The sequence below is a fragment of the Lepidochelys kempii genome, chromosome 17 (assembly GCF_965140285.1).
Source record: "Lepidochelys kempii isolate rLepKem1 chromosome 17, rLepKem1.hap1, whole genome shotgun sequence".
NCBI lineage: Eukaryota > Metazoa > Chordata > Testudines > Cheloniidae > Lepidochelys > Lepidochelys kempii.
Genome location: NC_136396.1, coordinates 20,269,243 through 20,288,055, shown reverse-complemented (window position 1 = coordinate 20,288,055; position 18,813 = coordinate 20,269,243). Strand labels below are relative to the sequence as shown.

The 18,813-nt window shown below is 43.9% G+C and overlaps 1 protein-coding gene across 8 annotated transcripts in view; it reads left to right on the top strand.

Moving 5' to 3' along the window:
• Positions 1-18,813, top strand: part of AP2B1 (adaptor related protein complex 2 subunit beta 1) — a 98,759-nt gene that overhangs the window by 4,716 nt on the left and 75,230 nt on the right. For 7 of the 8 annotated variants that reach the window (XM_073315538.2, XM_073315537.2, XM_073315532.2 and 4 more), the window contains 4 exons: positions 306-363; positions 4,359-4,464; positions 6,185-6,320; positions 8,311-8,556. In XM_073315538.2, coding sequence (XP_073171639.1) covers positions 327-363; positions 4,359-4,464; positions 6,185-6,320; positions 8,311-8,556 — 525 coding nt within the window. In that variant the 5' untranslated portion in view covers positions 306-326. Of the gene's footprint in view, positions 1-305; positions 364-4,358; positions 4,465-5,841; positions 5,914-6,184; positions 6,321-8,310; positions 8,557-18,813 lie in introns of those variants that run through there. The other variant, XM_073315540.2, reaches the window with a different exon arrangement.

The following is an 18,813-nucleotide window of genomic DNA, read 5'->3' as shown; positions in this document are numbered from 1 at the left end:
TTAAAAGCATCCCCACCAGGGAGGATTGAAAGAACAGGGTGGGAGATTGTTGGACCCCTTTCCTGCCCTATCAGAAACAAACTGCCATGTTTTGCCAGCAAACTTCAGTTGAAACTTCCTTGATTAAAAAAAGAAGTATTTGCTGAGTTTCCTCACTAGTTGGTGTGGCACAAAAGTTGTATGTACAGAACCCTTGCTTATTCCCTTATGGCATTCTTGCTAAGCCTTGTTTCTCTGCGTGTGGGGTTTGCATAGTGGGTTGACAGCAACTGCAACTTCTATTCAGATGTTCATTGTTCTTGCAGGCGTGCTAAAGAATCGGAACCATGACGGACTCGAAGTATTTCACAACCAATAAAAAAGGTTAGCTTTAAACTCTTACAAAATATTGCAGGTTCCTGGAGATGCTGGGTGGCTATCGTTTTAAAGTGCCTTTTTTGAACTCCACTTAGAAGAATTTGTGCTCTCCTGTTAGCTTTGTCCCCATTTCTCCTTTCAATCATCCAGGGAGAAGTTCTTCAAAAGTAGGCCATGAAACAGTCACTGAGCCCCTCCTTCCCCCTTTTCCTCTGGTAGCATGAAAAGGCAGGACTGAAGTGCTGAATAGTCTTGCAGTGCGCAAACTCAGTGACCCAAGTTACCTTTCCTGACTCCCTGATTTTCCGGAGCATCAGGGAAGCAAAACTTGGAGATTTGAAACATACAGTGACTTGTTTGGAGGTTTAGGGCTGGATTGAAGGGTTCAGGACCATGGACAGTTGTCCAGTCAGACAACTAGATGTATGCTTGGGTTGGGTGGTGGGGAAGAATAGGCTTGAAGGGTCTGGGCGTTTATACGGGCACATTTTTAGCCATTTGGAAGGCTTGTTATGAGTTCACACCAGGCTCTTTTCTAAAAAGTTGTGGGTCCTCTCTTGCTGCCTTCTCAAAATCCATGGGGAAATCTACCAGAGGAGCCAGATATCCAATTCATCCCTACCCCAACCAAATTCCTCACCCCTGTGCTCCACATGATTCTCCCTTGACTGTATTGTAACCATGGTTGTCACTTAGCCCTAGTGATCATCCATAACACCTTGTTGAAAAGAGGTAGTGTTTCTGAAATATCGTGGATCATGGGCATAAAGTAGCCATGAGGCACACTTCACCTTACTCCCCCACTGTGGAGTCATTTGTCTTACTCATAAACTCTGGCCTAAAGGACTAGCAGTAAATACGGACCATTAACTCCAAGGCCTCCAAACTCTGCCTTTTCTATTGACCTTAGTGCTGCTGAACTGATCCTGCGTTTTGTTGTGGCTGCAGATCAGAGTCTGGGTGGTTGGGGTAGAACGTTGATTTTTGTCTCTAGCTCCTTCCACAGTGCCAGAATGTCTGAATGTTTCTGCTGAATGGTCCGCATTGCCGTTTGTGTTGTCGTTATGCTTCAGAGTGAGCACCCTATTGAAACAAAATGAATTTACGTCTTTTTAAGAGCTTGTCTGCACGGGGACACTCAGGAAATTGAATTCAGATTAAAGAAAGGTGTGAATTTAAAGTGGTGTAGTTAAACTGCAGTAAATCCCTGCGTGGATGTTCTTACTCAGAATTAAAGTGGTCTTAATTTGGTTTTAGCTTAATTCACGGTAAATTCATCTAAACTGAATTAAGGGCACTTTAATTCTGAAAGTGTGCGTCCACACAGGGATTTAATATGGTTTAACTAATCCACTTTAGAAGTTAATTTGGAGCAACTTTCCTGAGTGTCCCTGTGTAAATGAGTCCTTAGAGAGAAATGACAGCCCTATCTGCAGGTACAGCCAGATAGCAGGAAAGTGGATCTCACTGGGATGGTTATAAGATTGCCATAACCTTTTTTAAAAAACCAGAAGCTTACATTCCACAGAAACTGATGCAGACACAAGGAGAATGCTGGTGCTGCATACTGGCTCAGTCAGACTCTTGGGCGTGCTCTCAATAAGAGTTATGAGCTGGATGTCTTTCTCAGATGGCTGGCAATGGAAGCAGCCACAATATTGTTCTTCAGAACAGTAACTTCTGCGCCTTTCCAATGGCCTACTTGAGTCATTGGCACTAGGGCAGGGAACATACCTTACTCTGTAAAACACAAAGTGAATTTACAGCATTATAGAAGTCATTTATAACAACTCCGCACCTTTAATGCATCTTTCTACAAGCCAATTCTGCTGTTGTTTTCTATGGAAACTGGCTTGCTAACATAATGGCCCATCGTCGGAGGAAGTGGGAGGGCATATAGTTTGACTATCATCTTTGCAGTTCATTCCTTTCTGATTTCCTGGTCTTGCCTGATCAAACCTCTTCACATCCACTGTATTCGTGAATCTAACAGCACTTGCTAAGCTTCAGGAACTGAGCTAATGTTTAGGGAGAAAAGTAGGATTTATGTACCTCTCAGCATGCTAGGCTGCTTTAGCAGGCAGGCATGTCTGGAAAAAAGGTAGGCTGTCCTAAAAATGCCATTTGGAATAAACCATCTTTAAGGATGTTGATTGCAGTCTTCTTTTAAATGAGTTGGTATGAAATGTCAAGCAGGTTTCCCTGGCCCATATCGCATTACTGGCTTTTAAACATGCTCAGCAATGGTGCCTGGTGCTAATGAATCAGTTTCCTCAATGTGTTCTTTATAGTTTTCGAATCCTTTGCCATATTTTGTTTGTGGTTTAGATAATTGCCTTCATTTCCTCCACCTGCAGTCTGGCATGGTGGAATCAACAGCACAGCTTTCCGTCCCAAAGGGACTGTTGTCACATGTAGACTCCTGGCTTGACCCCTCCTTTTCCTGTTTGAGCAGTGATGAAGCGAAACCAGAAAATCTGCAGGGACAGAAAATGCAGCTTTGTTCTCATAGCTGTTCGCTATCGTGCTTTCAGATTGAAAATCCATGTCCTTGTTCCTACTCTAAAGGCCACCCTCCACCCCCCCCAAAAAAATGTTTTTGGCTCTGCCAGATATTTTTCGACACACAAATACCTGGGGAACAGGCACCTCTCATACCATTTAGCCCTTATTTATTGCAATCGTGGACTTATCTAAAGAAGAATCCTACAGTAGTTTGTCTGCATTGATCTGTGTGGAGCAAAGGTTTGGGCTAGAGTGTAGCATTGCAAGGGGTGCTTTGATCCTCCACAAAAGCTCACCCCTGACATTACTGTTGACTCCTGCTATGCTGTCTCTCCTTGTTAGGTGGCTTGTGGTTTCTGTTGATGGTGATTCCTTCTCTGTACTCCTGGGGAAATCAGCTGCCAGTGAGGGAAGGGTTTGCTTCCTTTCCAAACCAGCCGTGTCCTACAGCTGCTGTCTGAGCAGAGTTAAGGGTCTGGTTTGGTGTATATACATTATTCTGTGCTTCTGACTCATCATGGGGTTTACTTTATGGCTGCAGAGATCCAGCCTCAACTGATTTTGCACAAGGGTATAGCTGGAAGAATTAATCTCAGAAAAGGTCTCTTCAGTTATTTTATAGGTGGTTTCCAAATCAAGGCATGAGTCTTCCTTGAGTGTATTTGCTTGTTCTGTCTTTTTACCTCACCTGTTTTTTGTTTGACTAAAATCGTCCTTCCCTATTTTTGATGCTGCTGGTCCTGCCATGCCTGTATTGCACAGTGATCTGTGTCATCCCACTGTTCCCTCACTTGCGTTTGCAGGAAGCAAACAGTGACAAGAGCGAAGCTAGGAAAGTCTGGGCAGAATTCTTAGCTAAACTGAGCCACAATTTCTTACATGTTTTAGTCCAGCGTCTCCCCCCTCTGCACCCTCGATCTTTTTGATCGTAGTAATATAATAGTTTCTTTGTGCTCTTTCTCAGTGGCTAATTTAGTGATGTGGTTTAGTGTCCCAGAAAGTGGTGAGATTCTACCGTACGTTGTGGCTTTTATTAGCAGTTTCCTTTGGGGCTGTGTCTTCCACACCATTGCTAGAGCACTGAAGATCACCTCATTTCTCGTGGCTAAACAACAACCCCCAGACATTCTTAAGATCACTGTTACCAAGCTTAAGAACTCGTCAGCACTGCTGTTTAACTGGTGAATGGAGCTGAGCAATGTTGGGTCACTTCCTCCCCAAGCTCCCCCTTCTGCTCCAGAGGCTGATCATGCTGACTTGTTGCTGGTCTCTTCTGCCCCAGGCTATCAAATTTGGGCCTCCCATTTGGTGGTTTTCTATTTTCCCCGGTGCAGCTTGTGCTGCAGTTCTTCTAGGGCCTCCTATAACCTCATGAATCATCCACCAGCCCAAAGATGACGGAAGTAGCATTTCAGCATTGATGGGAGCACAAGTCATTTTCTAGGTAACTCTAAAGCTAGATCCACTGAAATTTAGACTGCTCTGTCTCCTTGCAGGAGAGATCTTTGAACTGAAGGCTGAACTCAACAATGAGAAGAAAGAGAAGAGGAAAGAAGCGGTGAAGAAGGTTATTGCTGCCATGACTGTGGGGAAGGATGTCAGGTAAAGGCTTGTTCCCTCTCCCATATGGTCTCTAATTTCATCATCTCCTGTGTGGGAGCCTTTCTGTCTTGAGACACTGTGACAGCATACGAATTCACACAATCATTTGGGAGGTTTGATGGATTCTGAACATCTAGTAACCTTGTTACTAATTCTGACCCAGTTATAAGTGAAATGCATTTAACTCTTATATAACACTCTTCACCAGTAGGTCTCAAAGCACTTTATGAAGGACGGCAGGATCATGCCCACTTTGCAGATGGGGAAACTGAGGCACAGAGTGGCGGGGGGGAAGGGAAGTGACTTGCCCAAGGTTACTCAGCAAGCCAGTGGTAGAGCCAGGAATAGAACCCTGGTCGTCTGAGTCCCAGTCCAATACTCTATCCTGCTGGTCTCCTCTTAATTTTTGTGGATATTTGTCCATCATAATACTATCCTAAACTGGGAATGAATAGGCAGTCTCTTCTTTGGGGAACTCCAGGGTTGGAAGAGTAGAGGAATTATAGGCCAGGATCAAGTGCTTTATTTGATTGCTGGAAGGTGGTGGTGGTGGTCAAGAAGAAGCTTGCTAGCACTTTGCTTGGCTCAAACCAGTTCTAGCTCTTCGCTTACATGGGCAATAAATTAATACACAGAATTAAAAAGTATTCTCCAGTTCTGGTTTAGCCAAAGGCTTGTTAAACAAAACCTGTTCGTGGCTTAGCTACGTTAGGTGTCCTATCTGAGCTGACATTATTTTAATCCACTTGTTAGCCTAGATGGGGCTTTTGTTTATAGTTTAAAAAGGTATCTCAGAGGTATTGTTTTCAGATGATTGTATGCCAGTCGTTATCAGACAAAGTTTTGATTTGAACTAACAGTCATAAACCAGGCCTTCGACATGTCATCAAACTCCTAAAGAGGAATGTTTATACTAAAGGCAAATGGCTATAAGTATTCTTGTGCTGTCTTGGCAGCAACTTGCTTCAGTCAGGGCTTCCAGATTCTCCTGGATCCTGCAGTAAAGTCGTCATAATCCTGGGTTCGTGGTCTGTTGGCAGGGAAATGAATGTAAGGTTGAAAATTAACATTATGACTTCACTGCAGGACAGAGGAGATGATGAACTGAAGACACAGCACATTTCAGGTAGCCCAAGGCCCATCACCCATTAGCTTTGAGATCTGCATAGCTCTGAGAGATGCAGTAATCCAGTATAACCTTCCTCTGAAATGCTGTTTACAGATTGCTACTTGGTATTTATATGAGCTGTGGTTTAATCTCTTAATTGTTTTAGATTATACTGGGCTGAAATTTGGTTTACAGTTTCAGTCTAAGTCAGGTCTCCTGTCCTCTACTAAGCATTATGTGAAGTGTTGCTCTGTTCTCTGTTGTTTCAGGTGAACCCCAGAACTAGACGTGATGTTAACATTGTTCAGTCAACTTCATAATCAGATACATCTTCTACAAGAGTGCGTTGTTTTACTTGCTCTAGGCACTGGTTTATATTAAAACTCAGGAGGAGATTAAATGATTAAACTATTAGAAAATCGTCCCCAAACTGTTTGGGGAGGAAAGTGCCCTCTGATTTGAATATATAATAGAGGAGCTACAGCAGAACTCCAGACTTTCCCTAGCCTCAGTTGATTCCACTGTCATGCAGTCAAACGGGTCATTTACCCTTCGTGTGCCAGTCCATCTGACTTCTTCGCTTTCCCCTCCCTCCACTCTCCTTTTATCCAGCTCACTCTTTCCAGATGTGGTGAACTGCATGCAGACCGACAACCTGGAGCTGAAGAAGCTGGTGTACCTGTATCTAATGAACTATGCCAAGAGTCAGCCAGATATGGCCATTATGGCTGTCAACAGCTTTGTGAAGGTAACTTGGCCCAGGGCTCATCAGAAAACTGCCTCATATAGTTCATGTCAATGTGCTTTGTTTGGCATGTGCTTCTTCTAGGCTGCAGGCAATCTATATACTTGTACTCCAAAGTCTTTGGGCTTGTGTGGGACTCCTGTGTGGGGGTGCAGGAAATTGAGAATTGCTATGCTGTCTCAGACCCGAGGTCCCTCCAGTCCAGTAACCCATATCCGATAGTGGCAAGTGTCTGGTGCTTCAGAGGAAGGTGCATAAGCCTGGCAGTAGGTGGTTCTGAGAGAACCACCCAGAGAAAGTTTTACTGACCACCGTCAGAGGGGGGTTTATGTTCCTTCCAGAGTTATAATAAAGGCTAAAACATGAACAAGAACTCTGGACTTTCTGGTTATCCCTTGAAATTTCTAGTCCTCTTTTTGAATCCCGCTAACTATCTTTGCCTCAATACCTCGTGGCAATGAGTTCCCCAGGTTAACTGTGCATTATTTAGAACAGTATTTCCTTTTATCAGTTTTAAATTACCTACCTTTCAATTCCATTGATTGTTCCCTTGTTTTCGTGTGTGATCAGACAGCTTGAATAGCAGAGCCTGATCCACCTTTTTTGTACTGTTCATTATTTCACATGCTTTTACCATGTCATTTATACCTACATCTTCTAACACACTTGACTAAAATAACTTATTTCCTAGGTATACTGTGGCTTAATGCTTTAAATAGAATTGAATTGAACTGTGAACATCCAAAGAGTACCAGTAAATAAGTCAGAGCATGTTTCTAAGCTTTTGGTGTGGCAGGAGGGAATGAGTATGCTGCTGGGGGGAAGAGGGAAGGCGGGACTGAGTTCAGAAGGGACATCTGCTTTCCAAGGTCAGCTGTGAAGGTGCAGCTCCCTACATGAGCAGACTGAATGTAGTTATCCATTATGTCTTATTAGTGAGTGATCTAGCACTTTCTGACCTCCTTCTTTGTCTGCTTTAAAATTTCCCCTCTAATGTGTTACGGGGGGTGAATTTTGAAGGGCGGTAGTGTAGTTTGGAACAGTTCAGGCTAAGTCACCATTTGAGTTACAGTTCCTGACTTCCAGGAGTTAAACGCATCTGTCAGAGACTCACTTCCCTGTATACATCTGAAAATCAATCCCTTTCAGGTGTTTTTTCCATCAAAAGAGATTAAATAGTACAAGGTAAGCATGCCTCATGCTTGTTGGGGGCTATCCTGCTCAGGTCTTTTGTCTACTGAATTTTGAAGTACTTTGTTAACAATGTCAATGAATCGTGTCTGATCTGTTAGCAATTAGCAGAAACAGGCCGAATTTCTAAAATCGGGTTAAAATTACATTGGTCTTGAGGTTTGAGATCTATTGTGTCCAGTTCTGCACCCACCCTCCCCCACATAAAAGCACTGCTAGGTTGAGAGATCTATGATAGCTAAGGTCTGATGCATTGTGAACCCCAATTTTATGGAGACACTATGTAGGACATTTCTTTCCAGTTCTGGAGGTCTATGAGAAATTGGCCTGGAAGAAAGTCCCATTATGTTAATTGCCATCTTCCATCCACTTGAATTCTCACACAATTTTAGCAGTCACTACATCAAACCACCAAGGTTAGAAACCACTGTGTTCTAAGAATTCCCGGCTTTCACATGGCAAAAGCATTCCTCTCTAGCTTACTGTTCTTGAGATTGGGTGATCAAGGCATGTCAGCTGAAGTTTTGGGTGAGGAAAAACAAATAGCATTGAGAATATGACTTAGTTATCTGCAAGCTGCCAGGGCTAGAAACCACTGCGAACCAGTAAATAAAGTTTTCAGAACCAGTAAGCTTTCCCAGCCTTTTGTCCTTGACCAGAAAATTGCCTTCCTCTAGTGGGAGGACCCATTGTCTAGGCTAGGTAAAATCAGAACATCCTGATCCCAGCTTTCAGCAGCTATGGTGAAAAACATCAGTGGCTTGCTTTACAAACTCATTTGTTGCTGTTGCTTCCCCCTCAGGACTGTGAAGATCCAAATCCGCTGATCCGTGCTTTGGCAGTCCGTACTATGGGTTGCATCCGTGTGGATAAGATCACAGAGTATTTGTGTGAGCCGCTCCGGAAGTGTCTGAAGGATGAAGACCCTTATGTGCGGAAGACGGCAGCCGTCTGTGTGGCGAAGCTGCATGACATCAATGCCCAAATGGTGGAGGATCAGGGATTCCTGGATTCCCTACGTGACCTGATTGCAGACTCCAATCCAATGGTAACGTACCTCAAATGCACTTCCTTCATACTTGTAACAGGGCAGGTAATCAGGAATCCTGAGAGTTCCTAAATGCACTCAATGTTCCACTTCCTTATGGATGTGTCCACTAGGGAAAATTCAACCCCCATAAAGAGCGGGGAGTGGCTTGTTCCTCCAACACACTCACCTTCTCTGTGTCATCATAGATTTCTCCACCATGTGACTCTTCCACTGGAAATCTTTATAGAAATAAACTGAAATTTTACGCCAGACCTTTTCTTGATGTGTACATCTGCCTCCACTTCCAAACCAACTTTGCAAAATGCTGCATTAAAGAGCCACACTAGAGCAAAAGGAATGTCAACTTGTTTGTGCAAATTTTTGAAGGGTAGAGGGCAATGAAAATACAGTTTTGCCTTGAATCAGCACTTGTGCATGACAGGAGTCAAGAAGCAGGATTGGAAGCATATTGCAATATTTTTCTTTAATAGATCTACTGATTTGAAAAGAAATGTTAATCAGCTTTCTAGCTTGCCCAGTCACCCTTTGCGCTGTGGTGGTTATGAAATGGAGTCTGGTGCCTCAGTCGGGCTGGCATTGAAATCAACCAGTGAGTCAGCTTTCTCTCGATTCTTTCTCCCTGGCTGAGACTTGAGAATTACTCCCCTGCCCAGTTCTCCTGTCTCAGATAATGAACACAGATAAATTGGATAACTGTGAAATTCAATCTCATTCTGTAATTGCCCAGCCCTACTGGGCAGATGGTGAAATGCTGCCACTGTCCTCTCAAAGGTATCTCCTATTTCTTTCTGAGGCTGTGGGTTCTGTTGGCAATAACAGAAGTGTTGAGCTCTGCTGACACCCAGTAGGCTTGTTTTTGTATTCCCTTCATTTCCGATATTAGCTTGTTTAATTCAGGGCTGATCCCTGAGAATGACATGTTGGACGTTACCATCTGAGCTCTGCCAGGCACCAGATGTTCCCATGCGCGCGTGCTCCCTCAGTAAACCCCTAAGAACTCTTCATTGGCACCAGAGGTCATTTAACTGTTAGTTATCCCCAGCCAGCCAATCGGTCAAGCGAGGGGACCCCCTGGAGGAATCAAAGCTTGGGTTCCGAGCTGTGCTGCTCAGCTCCTGCAAAGAGAGGAGCACGGTAGTATCAGTGCCTCTTCCAGCCAGGTCAGGAGCTGTACTCATTGACTCCTAAATGAGTCCTGTCTGGCTCTCCTCAGCCATAAGAATGGCACTGCCTGATGCAGGGCCGCAGGCGGTCCCGGAGCACTCCCAGCCCCATCACTGAGATATTCCTCATTTTTAGTCATTTTAATATCTAAAGATGTGGGCTGTGGGGAGGAGAGATTTCCCGTCCAGACAGTGGATCTTCAAGCCAGGCATTGGGCACCTTTGTGGGGACGTCTGTACTAAATGAAAACAAACCCAGGCTTTCTAAGGAAATTCAGAGCCAGTGCAGTTACAGGTGCAAGTGAGAGGCCATGAGATTGCTCTCTGTCTGTGTACTGCATACATGTACAAAGAGAAGCAAGACTTCCATGACAGCAACACCCACGAGTGCAAGAATTTTATTTGTCCTGGGAAAAGGCGCAGACTGACATCAATGGAGAGTCTTGCCCATTGAATTGTAACACTGCTAGCAATCTCTTGCCATTCTCCCCAAGCTTGCTTTGCCCTTAATTTGACAGTGGTGGAAGAAGTCTCCATCTGATTAGATGTGCCCCCAGTGTTTCCTCTAGTCTTTATGAAAGTGCTTAGCTTAGGTGATTTGAGCCCCTTTCTCAGGGCCCTGAGCTAATTTATTGCTCTCCTGGGTCGGAGTTCTTCAGCACCATTCTGTTGCCCTTTGATGGGTGCAAAATGCTCAGGGTTCAAATCTTGCATATTCCTCAATAAGAGTTAAAAATGTACTGTAAAGTTTATATGATACCATGTCCCTAATTGCTCTGTCTGATGCAACATGCAAGAAGAGACCGTGGGATTCTTGAGCTTCAGTGGTTTCAGATACAGCCACCATCTGAGTGGTTTGGGGGCCTGTACCTTTGCTGTGCAGGTGCCAATATCTACCAGTCAGGAGAGAGATCTTGTTTGTGTAACTCGTCTCTAGGCCTGTCCAAACCACTTAACCGCAATTGCTTTAAGCAGAGTGAAGAATTCTCTGTAGTCTTAGGAGGAGCTACAAGTTTCAGCACTTGCTTTTGAATGTAAATAAGTATTGTCTTTAACAGTTAAAACATGAGCATTACGTTTGATAGTAAATCAAAAAGCTGAATGAGCGGCATTTAGAGGCAGTGGAGTCCTATACAGAAGCCAGCAGTGGTTAAGCAGGTAGTTCGTTTAGAAGTGGAGAGGGACAGGCTGGCTGGATATTTACGGAGAGGGAGTTCCCGCACTCGAGGAGCTACCATAGCGAAGTCAGGATATGATCTCTGTCTAGGAGTTCAGCTATAGGCAGCTGGTGTCATAGTTCAGGTGTCCATCAGGAAAAGGTTCAAGGAGGAGGTCTTGAATATAGCATGAAGAGAAGAGCCTCTTATGAAATTCATTGCTGCAAGGGTAGACCAATGAGTCTGGCGCTCTCACCTCCCCCCTACCCCTCGGGTAGGTGGCAAGACAGCTTTTGCAAGGTAAATAAAGGTGTGAAGACGTATCTAAGGGGAAATGGTTTTCTCACCCAGTGAATGACGACGACAGTTACCAGTAAGCTCTGTGTCAAGTCAGAGCTGGAACTTGCTAAATATCCCTTTCCCCTCCATTGTTCCTGCCTTTTGCAATGAAAGGGGAACATCAGCTTAAAAATTACACACACCACCTTCTCCTTTGGGTTTGCCTACTTATAGCTACCAGTAACACCTAAGATTGCTGTAACGGGAAAAAAGTGAGAGGAAAAACAATTCTGTTTTGTTTCCTATTGTTTGCTTTGTGCGTTTGACAGCGCATGGCATAGTGTCAGTTTCACTACTTCCCCTTTCTAGTTTTGCCTTGTTTGCGTGGGTCTTTCAGTTACATTGTCATCACGAAGAAGGCCGAAATGTTGCTACCCCTTGTGGATGAGCATGGCTTGTGATGCTAGCCATGTAGCCTTATAACTTTGTGTAAAATAGGCAGGGTTGGGTCTGCTTACAGTTCCTCTGCATCACAAATTTGCTTTATTGTTTTAATTTCTATTTTATCTGTAAACGACAGCCCTTTATTCTAACACCATGTATAAAGAGAACATACATACTAAGACCTTTCAGAACAGGCTTTTGTAATAGTTGTCACAGTATCTCTCTAACTCCGCTTGCGTCTTTGTCATGGTTTGTCTTCGCTATGCGGCTAAATCAGCACTGTCGCAATTGATGCAGCAGCGTCGATTTAGCGCGTCAGGTGAGGATGCGATAAGTCGATGGGAGAGAGCTGAACCCTTGACTTAATTAATCCACCTCAACGAGAGGTGGATTATGTTGACAGGAGACACTGTCCCATCGATGTAGCTCAGTGTAGACGCTGCTTTAAGTCGATGTAAGTTACATTGACTTAGGTTACATAACTTACGTAACAACTAGCGTTACTTAGATGAATGTACAGCGTTAATGCTCAGCGAATGCTGATGCTTTGCTGACAACTTCCATCAGATCATTCGTGGCCCAACAGTAACAACAAGGGGAATTTTTGCTATGGATACTAACGAAAAATTGATTGCTATTGGTATGCTTGGCATGGTACATTTCCAGTGCAGTCTGGGGGAGTTAGCTGCCCACTGAAATTCAGTGGGAAGTTCAGTGCTTAATTCCATTAGGTTCCTTTGAAAATCCCAGAACTCAGTTCTTAAGGTCTCCTCTGAAAGCTTCATAAACAATGAACTGCATGGAAGAGAACCTTCCTCCATTATGCCTGTATCTGAAGGAAGAATGGCTGGAGACTTGGCCCTGGAGATACAACTTTCCTGGCATTTCAGATCTGATGGTTAGTCCACTTAAGCCACCACCTTCAGCTTACATTATTGGTTTCCTTTAAAGCTGTGTCTTGAAACTAAGGAAGGGGCTGCTCTGCAGCCAGTTTTAATACGTGGCACTCACCAAGCGGCTTCAAGAATGGGAAGGCATTTCTAGCAGCAGTGTTTTGAAGTTCTAGGCTTCCCAATTCCCCTGAGGGCTGTGATTTTTATGGTGGAAAATCTGACTACAGGAGCTCTCCCTGTTCTGAGGAGAAGGCCAGGCTTGCCATATCCTGTGAGCAATGTACAAAGGACAGCCCCTTGCTACTGTCTTTCACAGACTCCCCAGCTGTTCCTAGGATAGGTGGATCAATGTGCCAGTAAATGTATCTAGATTAGTGGCTGTAAAAAGTCAATGCTCTTGTTTTAATACAGTTAAGTGAATTATTAGGAGCGCTGAGATGGATGGATTAATCTATAAGACAGCTCCAAAGGGGGAAATTATGCAGTAAATCTGTCCATCAGCAGGGGTGCTGAGAGGGAGTCTGTTCCCATACCTGGACCCAGGGCCAGTATTTATGAATAAAGACCGTGGTGGGCAGCAGCTTGAGGAACCCTACAGTATACGCAATCCTTTTCTTCACTGTTGTTTCTAGGGACTACAGGCATCCAGCGAGTTGGATAATCTCTTAATGCAATTCTTGCAGGAATCATGAAACGTTTCTGCTGGTTTGATTGTGAAAGTAGAATGGCATGAGAGTGTCCCTGCTCTTGGCGACTTTGGAACACAGGTCTGATCAACTTTGTTCAAGCCTGTCATTTTACGCTGCTTGTGTATGTCTGGCAGCTCCATCAGTCTTTTATGCACAAATTGAATCATGCAGAGTATTGCCAACCTGTTGTTCAGGCCTTCCTGAGAGCTGTGGAAAAATCAAGGACAGGTGGTAAAATGCCAGACCCGTGCTGGGCTTTAGCTAGAAAATAAAAGGTTCTTATTGATCTCACAACTTTTTAGAGACAGTAGAGCTAAAGGGTCTGGCTTTCACAGTGGCAGAGATTAGGGGACGTGCCAGCTCTGATATTAGATGATCTCTTTCGAGATCTTTGTTTTTTGTTCTGTCCCGAGTTTCACATGAATATTGATGTTTACTTGGAGACGCTGTGTCCCTGCCATGCGAATGGCTCTGTCCTATATGAGGCATAAGGAGAACTCCTACCTTCTTGTAGCTGATGTTGACAAGGCTGTGAAGATGTTAGATTCTGCTGTTTAGTTCCACTTACAGGATCTGATCTTTCACCAGGAGTTAACAAGCCTTGTCCTGTCCTCCCTGCTCCATCCACCACCTTGACATGAAGAAACCACTTCAGTAAACAAACCTTCTTCTATTGCAAGTGACTTTGAAATGGTGGTTACTCATGACTACTTCTGAAGCATTTTAACCCAAAATTAAATGAAAAAAGGAAAAGCACCGGAGGACAGCAGCAAATGGGGCATTTGAATAAACGGCTTGAACCAGCCCAAAGACTGCTGATGAAACCAGCTTCCTTGCCATCCCTCAGTACCCAGAATAACCCAACTGATTACAAGGAGGGGCACATTGGGATAGCAAAGCCTTGCGGGGTGAGTGAAGCCCTGCAGCCCCCGTGCTCACCAAACTCTCCAAGGTAGCAGCACAAAAATCACTGAGCTGCCTGACGTATGCAATTCTGTTGGCTTGACTCAACTCGGGCTTCGCCAGAAGAGAGAATGTGGGCGTGAGGAGTGACAGCAATGGAGGGGAGAGATTTATTCATAAGAATTCATTGATTTGACTTAGAACAGCATGTGTGACTTACAGGTTTGGCAGGGAGGTGTGGGATTGTGTTTGTCTATTGTTTTCATGGGATTGCATGTACTTCGGCAGGCTTCATACATGCTCGTCTTCTAAGAGTGGGCAGGGTGAGCTTTAGGGGGCGCTCTTGCAGCTATTGAGACCTTAACCTTGGTTACACCCTTTCATTAATACTGCAGTTACAGTGATTCACCAACCTCCTATGATCGGGCATGGGAGCATTGGAAATTCATGCCTCTTCATGGCAATCTTTTTACTCCAAAACTCAGGAGTTGTGTCCAAATCTGTGTTAATAGATTCTAAAGCCAGAAAGGACTATTGTGATCATCTCGTCTGACTTCCTGTATAACACATCATAGGACTTCCCTGAAATAATTCTTGTTTGAACTCAAGCAGATCTTTTAGACAAATATCCAATCTTGATTTAAAAATTGCTAGTGTTGGCAAATCCATCACAGCCCTGGGTAAATTGATCCAATGGTTAATTATCCTCACTGTTTTAAAAAAAAAAAAATTCATCATCTTTCCAACCTGAATTTGTCTAGCTTCAAATTCCAGCCACTAGATGTTATACTTTTGTCTGCTTGATTGATGAGCCCATTTTTAATTTTTTGTTCCCCTCGGAGGTGCTCACAGACCATCTAATACAGATTAGAAGAGTCATCTGTTTCCTATTCAAAAAGTCCAGCTCATCCCTGCGTCCTACAGTGTGAAATTGAGTGAGTGTGTTGCAGCGAAGCTGCTTGCCAGGAGTTGTGTGTGTTACATTATTTCTGTTTTTGGGTACAAACCAATATTTACTAACAAGCTCTTTCTCTTTGATCTGGTTCTTTAACCAGTCGAAAAGGAACGCTGACTGGAAGTTCTCATTTAAACGAGTTTCTATTTCTAATTAAACAAAAGACAGCAGCAAGCTAAAAACAGCATCTCTCCCTGCAGCTTGTTATCTCTTATGCACAATGGTGCAGCCAGCTGGCTGCAAACCTTAACTCATTCGTGTTCTCATTAGGACAAAAGAATTTTCCTCCTCTCTTGATGAGACACAAGAATATAGAGCAGCTGCCATTTTCTGCGGATGGAATGTTTAGTTTCCTCATTTCTAATGGGTTTTTTTCAGGAGCTGGAGTGGGTGGGAGTGCATGTGTATATATATAATATATATATATATAAGTCCTCCTCCCAAATGGCACAAACAGCCATTGAGATGGCTTTTTATTGCGCATCTGTAATCAGCTGCTTCCTAGCCGGATGGGCAAATGTTAATCATTCCAACTGGATGTTGCATAGAGTTATAACTCCATCTCGGGCCTGCTGATTGCCTGGTAATTGAGGAAAGGATTGGGATGTGTGTTTCTACCAGTTGAGATCCCCCTCATTAGGACGATGTTAGGCTGTAAATTACAGGGTGACCTTGTTGAAAGCAGATATTTTCTCTTAGAATAACATCTCATTATGGAAGAGTCATGGGGCATTCAGAGATTGTAAGTGTTCAGAGGCCATGACATTATCCTAGCAATTCATCAGAGGGGTGTCTGGATGTGTACATAAATGTGCATATCATTTTATGCACACACACGTAGATACCCCTCGGGTGCCGTAGTCTGGGCATCTAAACATTTTAAGATTTTATTCGTTCATTGCAAGGTAATAGTCTAACATGCTTTTGAACAGGTTTAAAACTGTGTCCTCTCAGCTTATTCATGAGCTTTTCTGTGGTGTTCATCACTAGCTTCTCCACTCCTCAGCCAGGATGTGCTTCCTCTCTTTTCACAGGTAGGCAGAGAGAGAAACTGAGGTTTGCCCATTGTTGCACAGGGCTCTAAACAGACCCCAGGTCTCCTCCCAGCCCTGACCCTCAACACAAGACAGGCCTTGCTCCTTGTTGGTCATGAATTTCCTTTTGTGACGCTTAGCACAACCAGGGTTGGAATAAATTTAACGCTCTGGGGGCTGCCTGTTTAGATTGTGCTTACACCTAGCCCTGTTCAGCCTTCTGGATCCTGTTCCTACACTGATGGCTTCGAGCCAGCTCAGTTCAGGAAAGGCGCGTCATCTGTTCTAGTCACCTCGTTCTACTGAAGCAGGGTTTTTGTTTAGAACACCACATTTACTGACTTTGGTGGACTTGTGCTACTTCCTGACATGGCAGATCCCTGGGGTTGATAGCTACTCTTAACAAGCGTTAACAGACGATGTTAACAAAGCCACAGCAGTAAGTAGCTGATGCAGCCTGGCCCTGATTACGAGGTTCTTTGAACACTCGTAATAGCTACTGGTTTAGATTTCAAGCAATGTATATGTTAAAAAGTTTACCTGTTCATGTTAATGACAGCCCAGGATGCTGTACTTCTAGTGAACCCTTTCTTGGTGTGTAAAGGAGATTGGTACTTAGGTTTTGAATCGCATGTAAAGAGAGCGACTGATTACCAGGTTTTTCAGTATTTCCGTCTGCACAATAGCTTGGTTTTTGGCTTTTGTCTCTGGCTCGGCAATTAATGACTAAACCAGAAGGTGGCAGCACTGTACTACAGGGAACGTGAACTCCATCTGCTCTGTAGCTAGTTCGCTTGGGGTTCGTAACACTGAGCTGGTCGACTCTTTTCAGCAATATAAACAGTAAGAGAAAAGCACAACAGGGTATCCATCCTTGTCCGTACCCATCCTTTCATTACGTGGGTCCAACGCGATTGTTCTCTCCTTGATTCTATGGCTCCCTTGGATGACTCTTAATCGGTGGCATAACTGTTCTCTGCAGACATCTTCCCTAAATTCGATTTGTGCCAAGTTAGTATCTCCTCCCATTACGTCATGCCCTCAGGTTTTTAGTATTGAACACTAGTTCAGTATTGCAACATCTCTCCTCTTTAGTCAGCCTTAATGAGCGTCTCCAATTAAAATGACAGGTTTCAGAGTAACAGCCGTGTTAGTCTGTATTCGCAAAAAGAAAAGGAGGACTTGTGGCACCTTAGAGACTAACCAATTTATTAGAGCATAAGCTATTACCAGCAGGACAGTGGGGTGGGAATAGGTATTGTTTCATATTCTCTGTGTATATATAAAGCCTGCTGCAGTTTCCACGATATGCATCTGAAGAAGTGAGCTGTAGCTCACGAAAGCTTATGCTCTAATAAATTGGTTAGTCTCTAAGGTGCCACAAGTCCTCCTTTTCTTTTTCCAATTAAAATGCAGTTCTACTCTGTAGAGTGACTAAAAATAGCATAGCAGAGTTCCACGTTTGCCTCATTTTCATACCCTATTTGGTCAATTTACAAGGGAAAAGATGTTTTTTTTTCTGTGGGTTCTACAAACTCAACCTGGGTTCTGAGACTCAAGCTGAGTTCTTCCCTAATGCACCATCACCGGGCCAAGTTAGACTGCCAGCAATACCTGTGAAATCCAGCCATCTTCAGTCTATGGCCTTAGTGACATCTCTGAGAACCCATTATCTTCAGAACATGCCTTTATTTCCACCCAGGTTGATACACACAAAGGAAGAGAAGTCAGCTCATGTTCTGAGTTGTATGGGTTCTCTGCATGGTTAAGAAGAATAAGATTTAGTAACAAAAGTCAAAAGATCTGGGAGTAGAAGAGGGAGCAATCTGTGCTACCGCCTATATTCTTTTTGCTAGTCTCTGTACATCAATGAGTAACAAATTTATTTTTGTTTATAGAAAACCAAAATGGCCAGTGCTGATGCAGTTCAAAGGCTGAATGGCTCTGACCGATGGCAACATTGTAAAATCCAAATACATGTGTGGTGAGGAAGGGAAGTCTGGATATGGGGTTGGTATACCACAATTTGGCTGACGCGAGGAGGCTGTCGGGAGGGTGGTACCAAATGGAGACCGTCTCTCTCCTCCCAGACCACTCATTTGGTTGCTAATCTCATCTCCATTTCGCTGCCTGTGAATACAGGATCTTTAGAGATCAAGTGATCCAGGAGTTGTACTAGTCATTCAGAAACTCCTGTGTTCTGAGGAGTATAAATAGTGGTGGTTAAGCTAAATCTCCATTGCCCATCTTTGTTGGGGAGGCTGATTTGTCCCATTTTCGTGAGAAAAGAATCTTTCGCAGCTGACATCGGAAGCTGCTCTGCACCCGAGTCTGTTTGCGGTGGCGGGCTCTTATTTCTGCAGCAGGTGAAGTGAGCTCATGTTTCTGAGCGGGACTGTCCTTCACAAGAATGGGAACAAATGAGTGTCGGTTGGAAAGGAGTATGAGAGAACCGTTTCCGCTAACAGTGCTATCTGGGCGATTTATCGTGTTAATACCATCCACAAACTGCCCCGTCAATCAGTATGGGTTGAGCCGAGATTAGTAATTGGTACCAAACTAATCAGGAAACACACACCAAACCCCAGGTCACGTGATTAGACTCTTCGTTGTGTCTGTGTCTTCCCTGCAGCATTAACAGCATGCACTCTGGGGACACTGTTATATTCAGCTCTGACAACCAGAGCTGGTTTGGGCTGAGAAGCCCATCATATGGATTGGTTGGAAACCCTCGCAG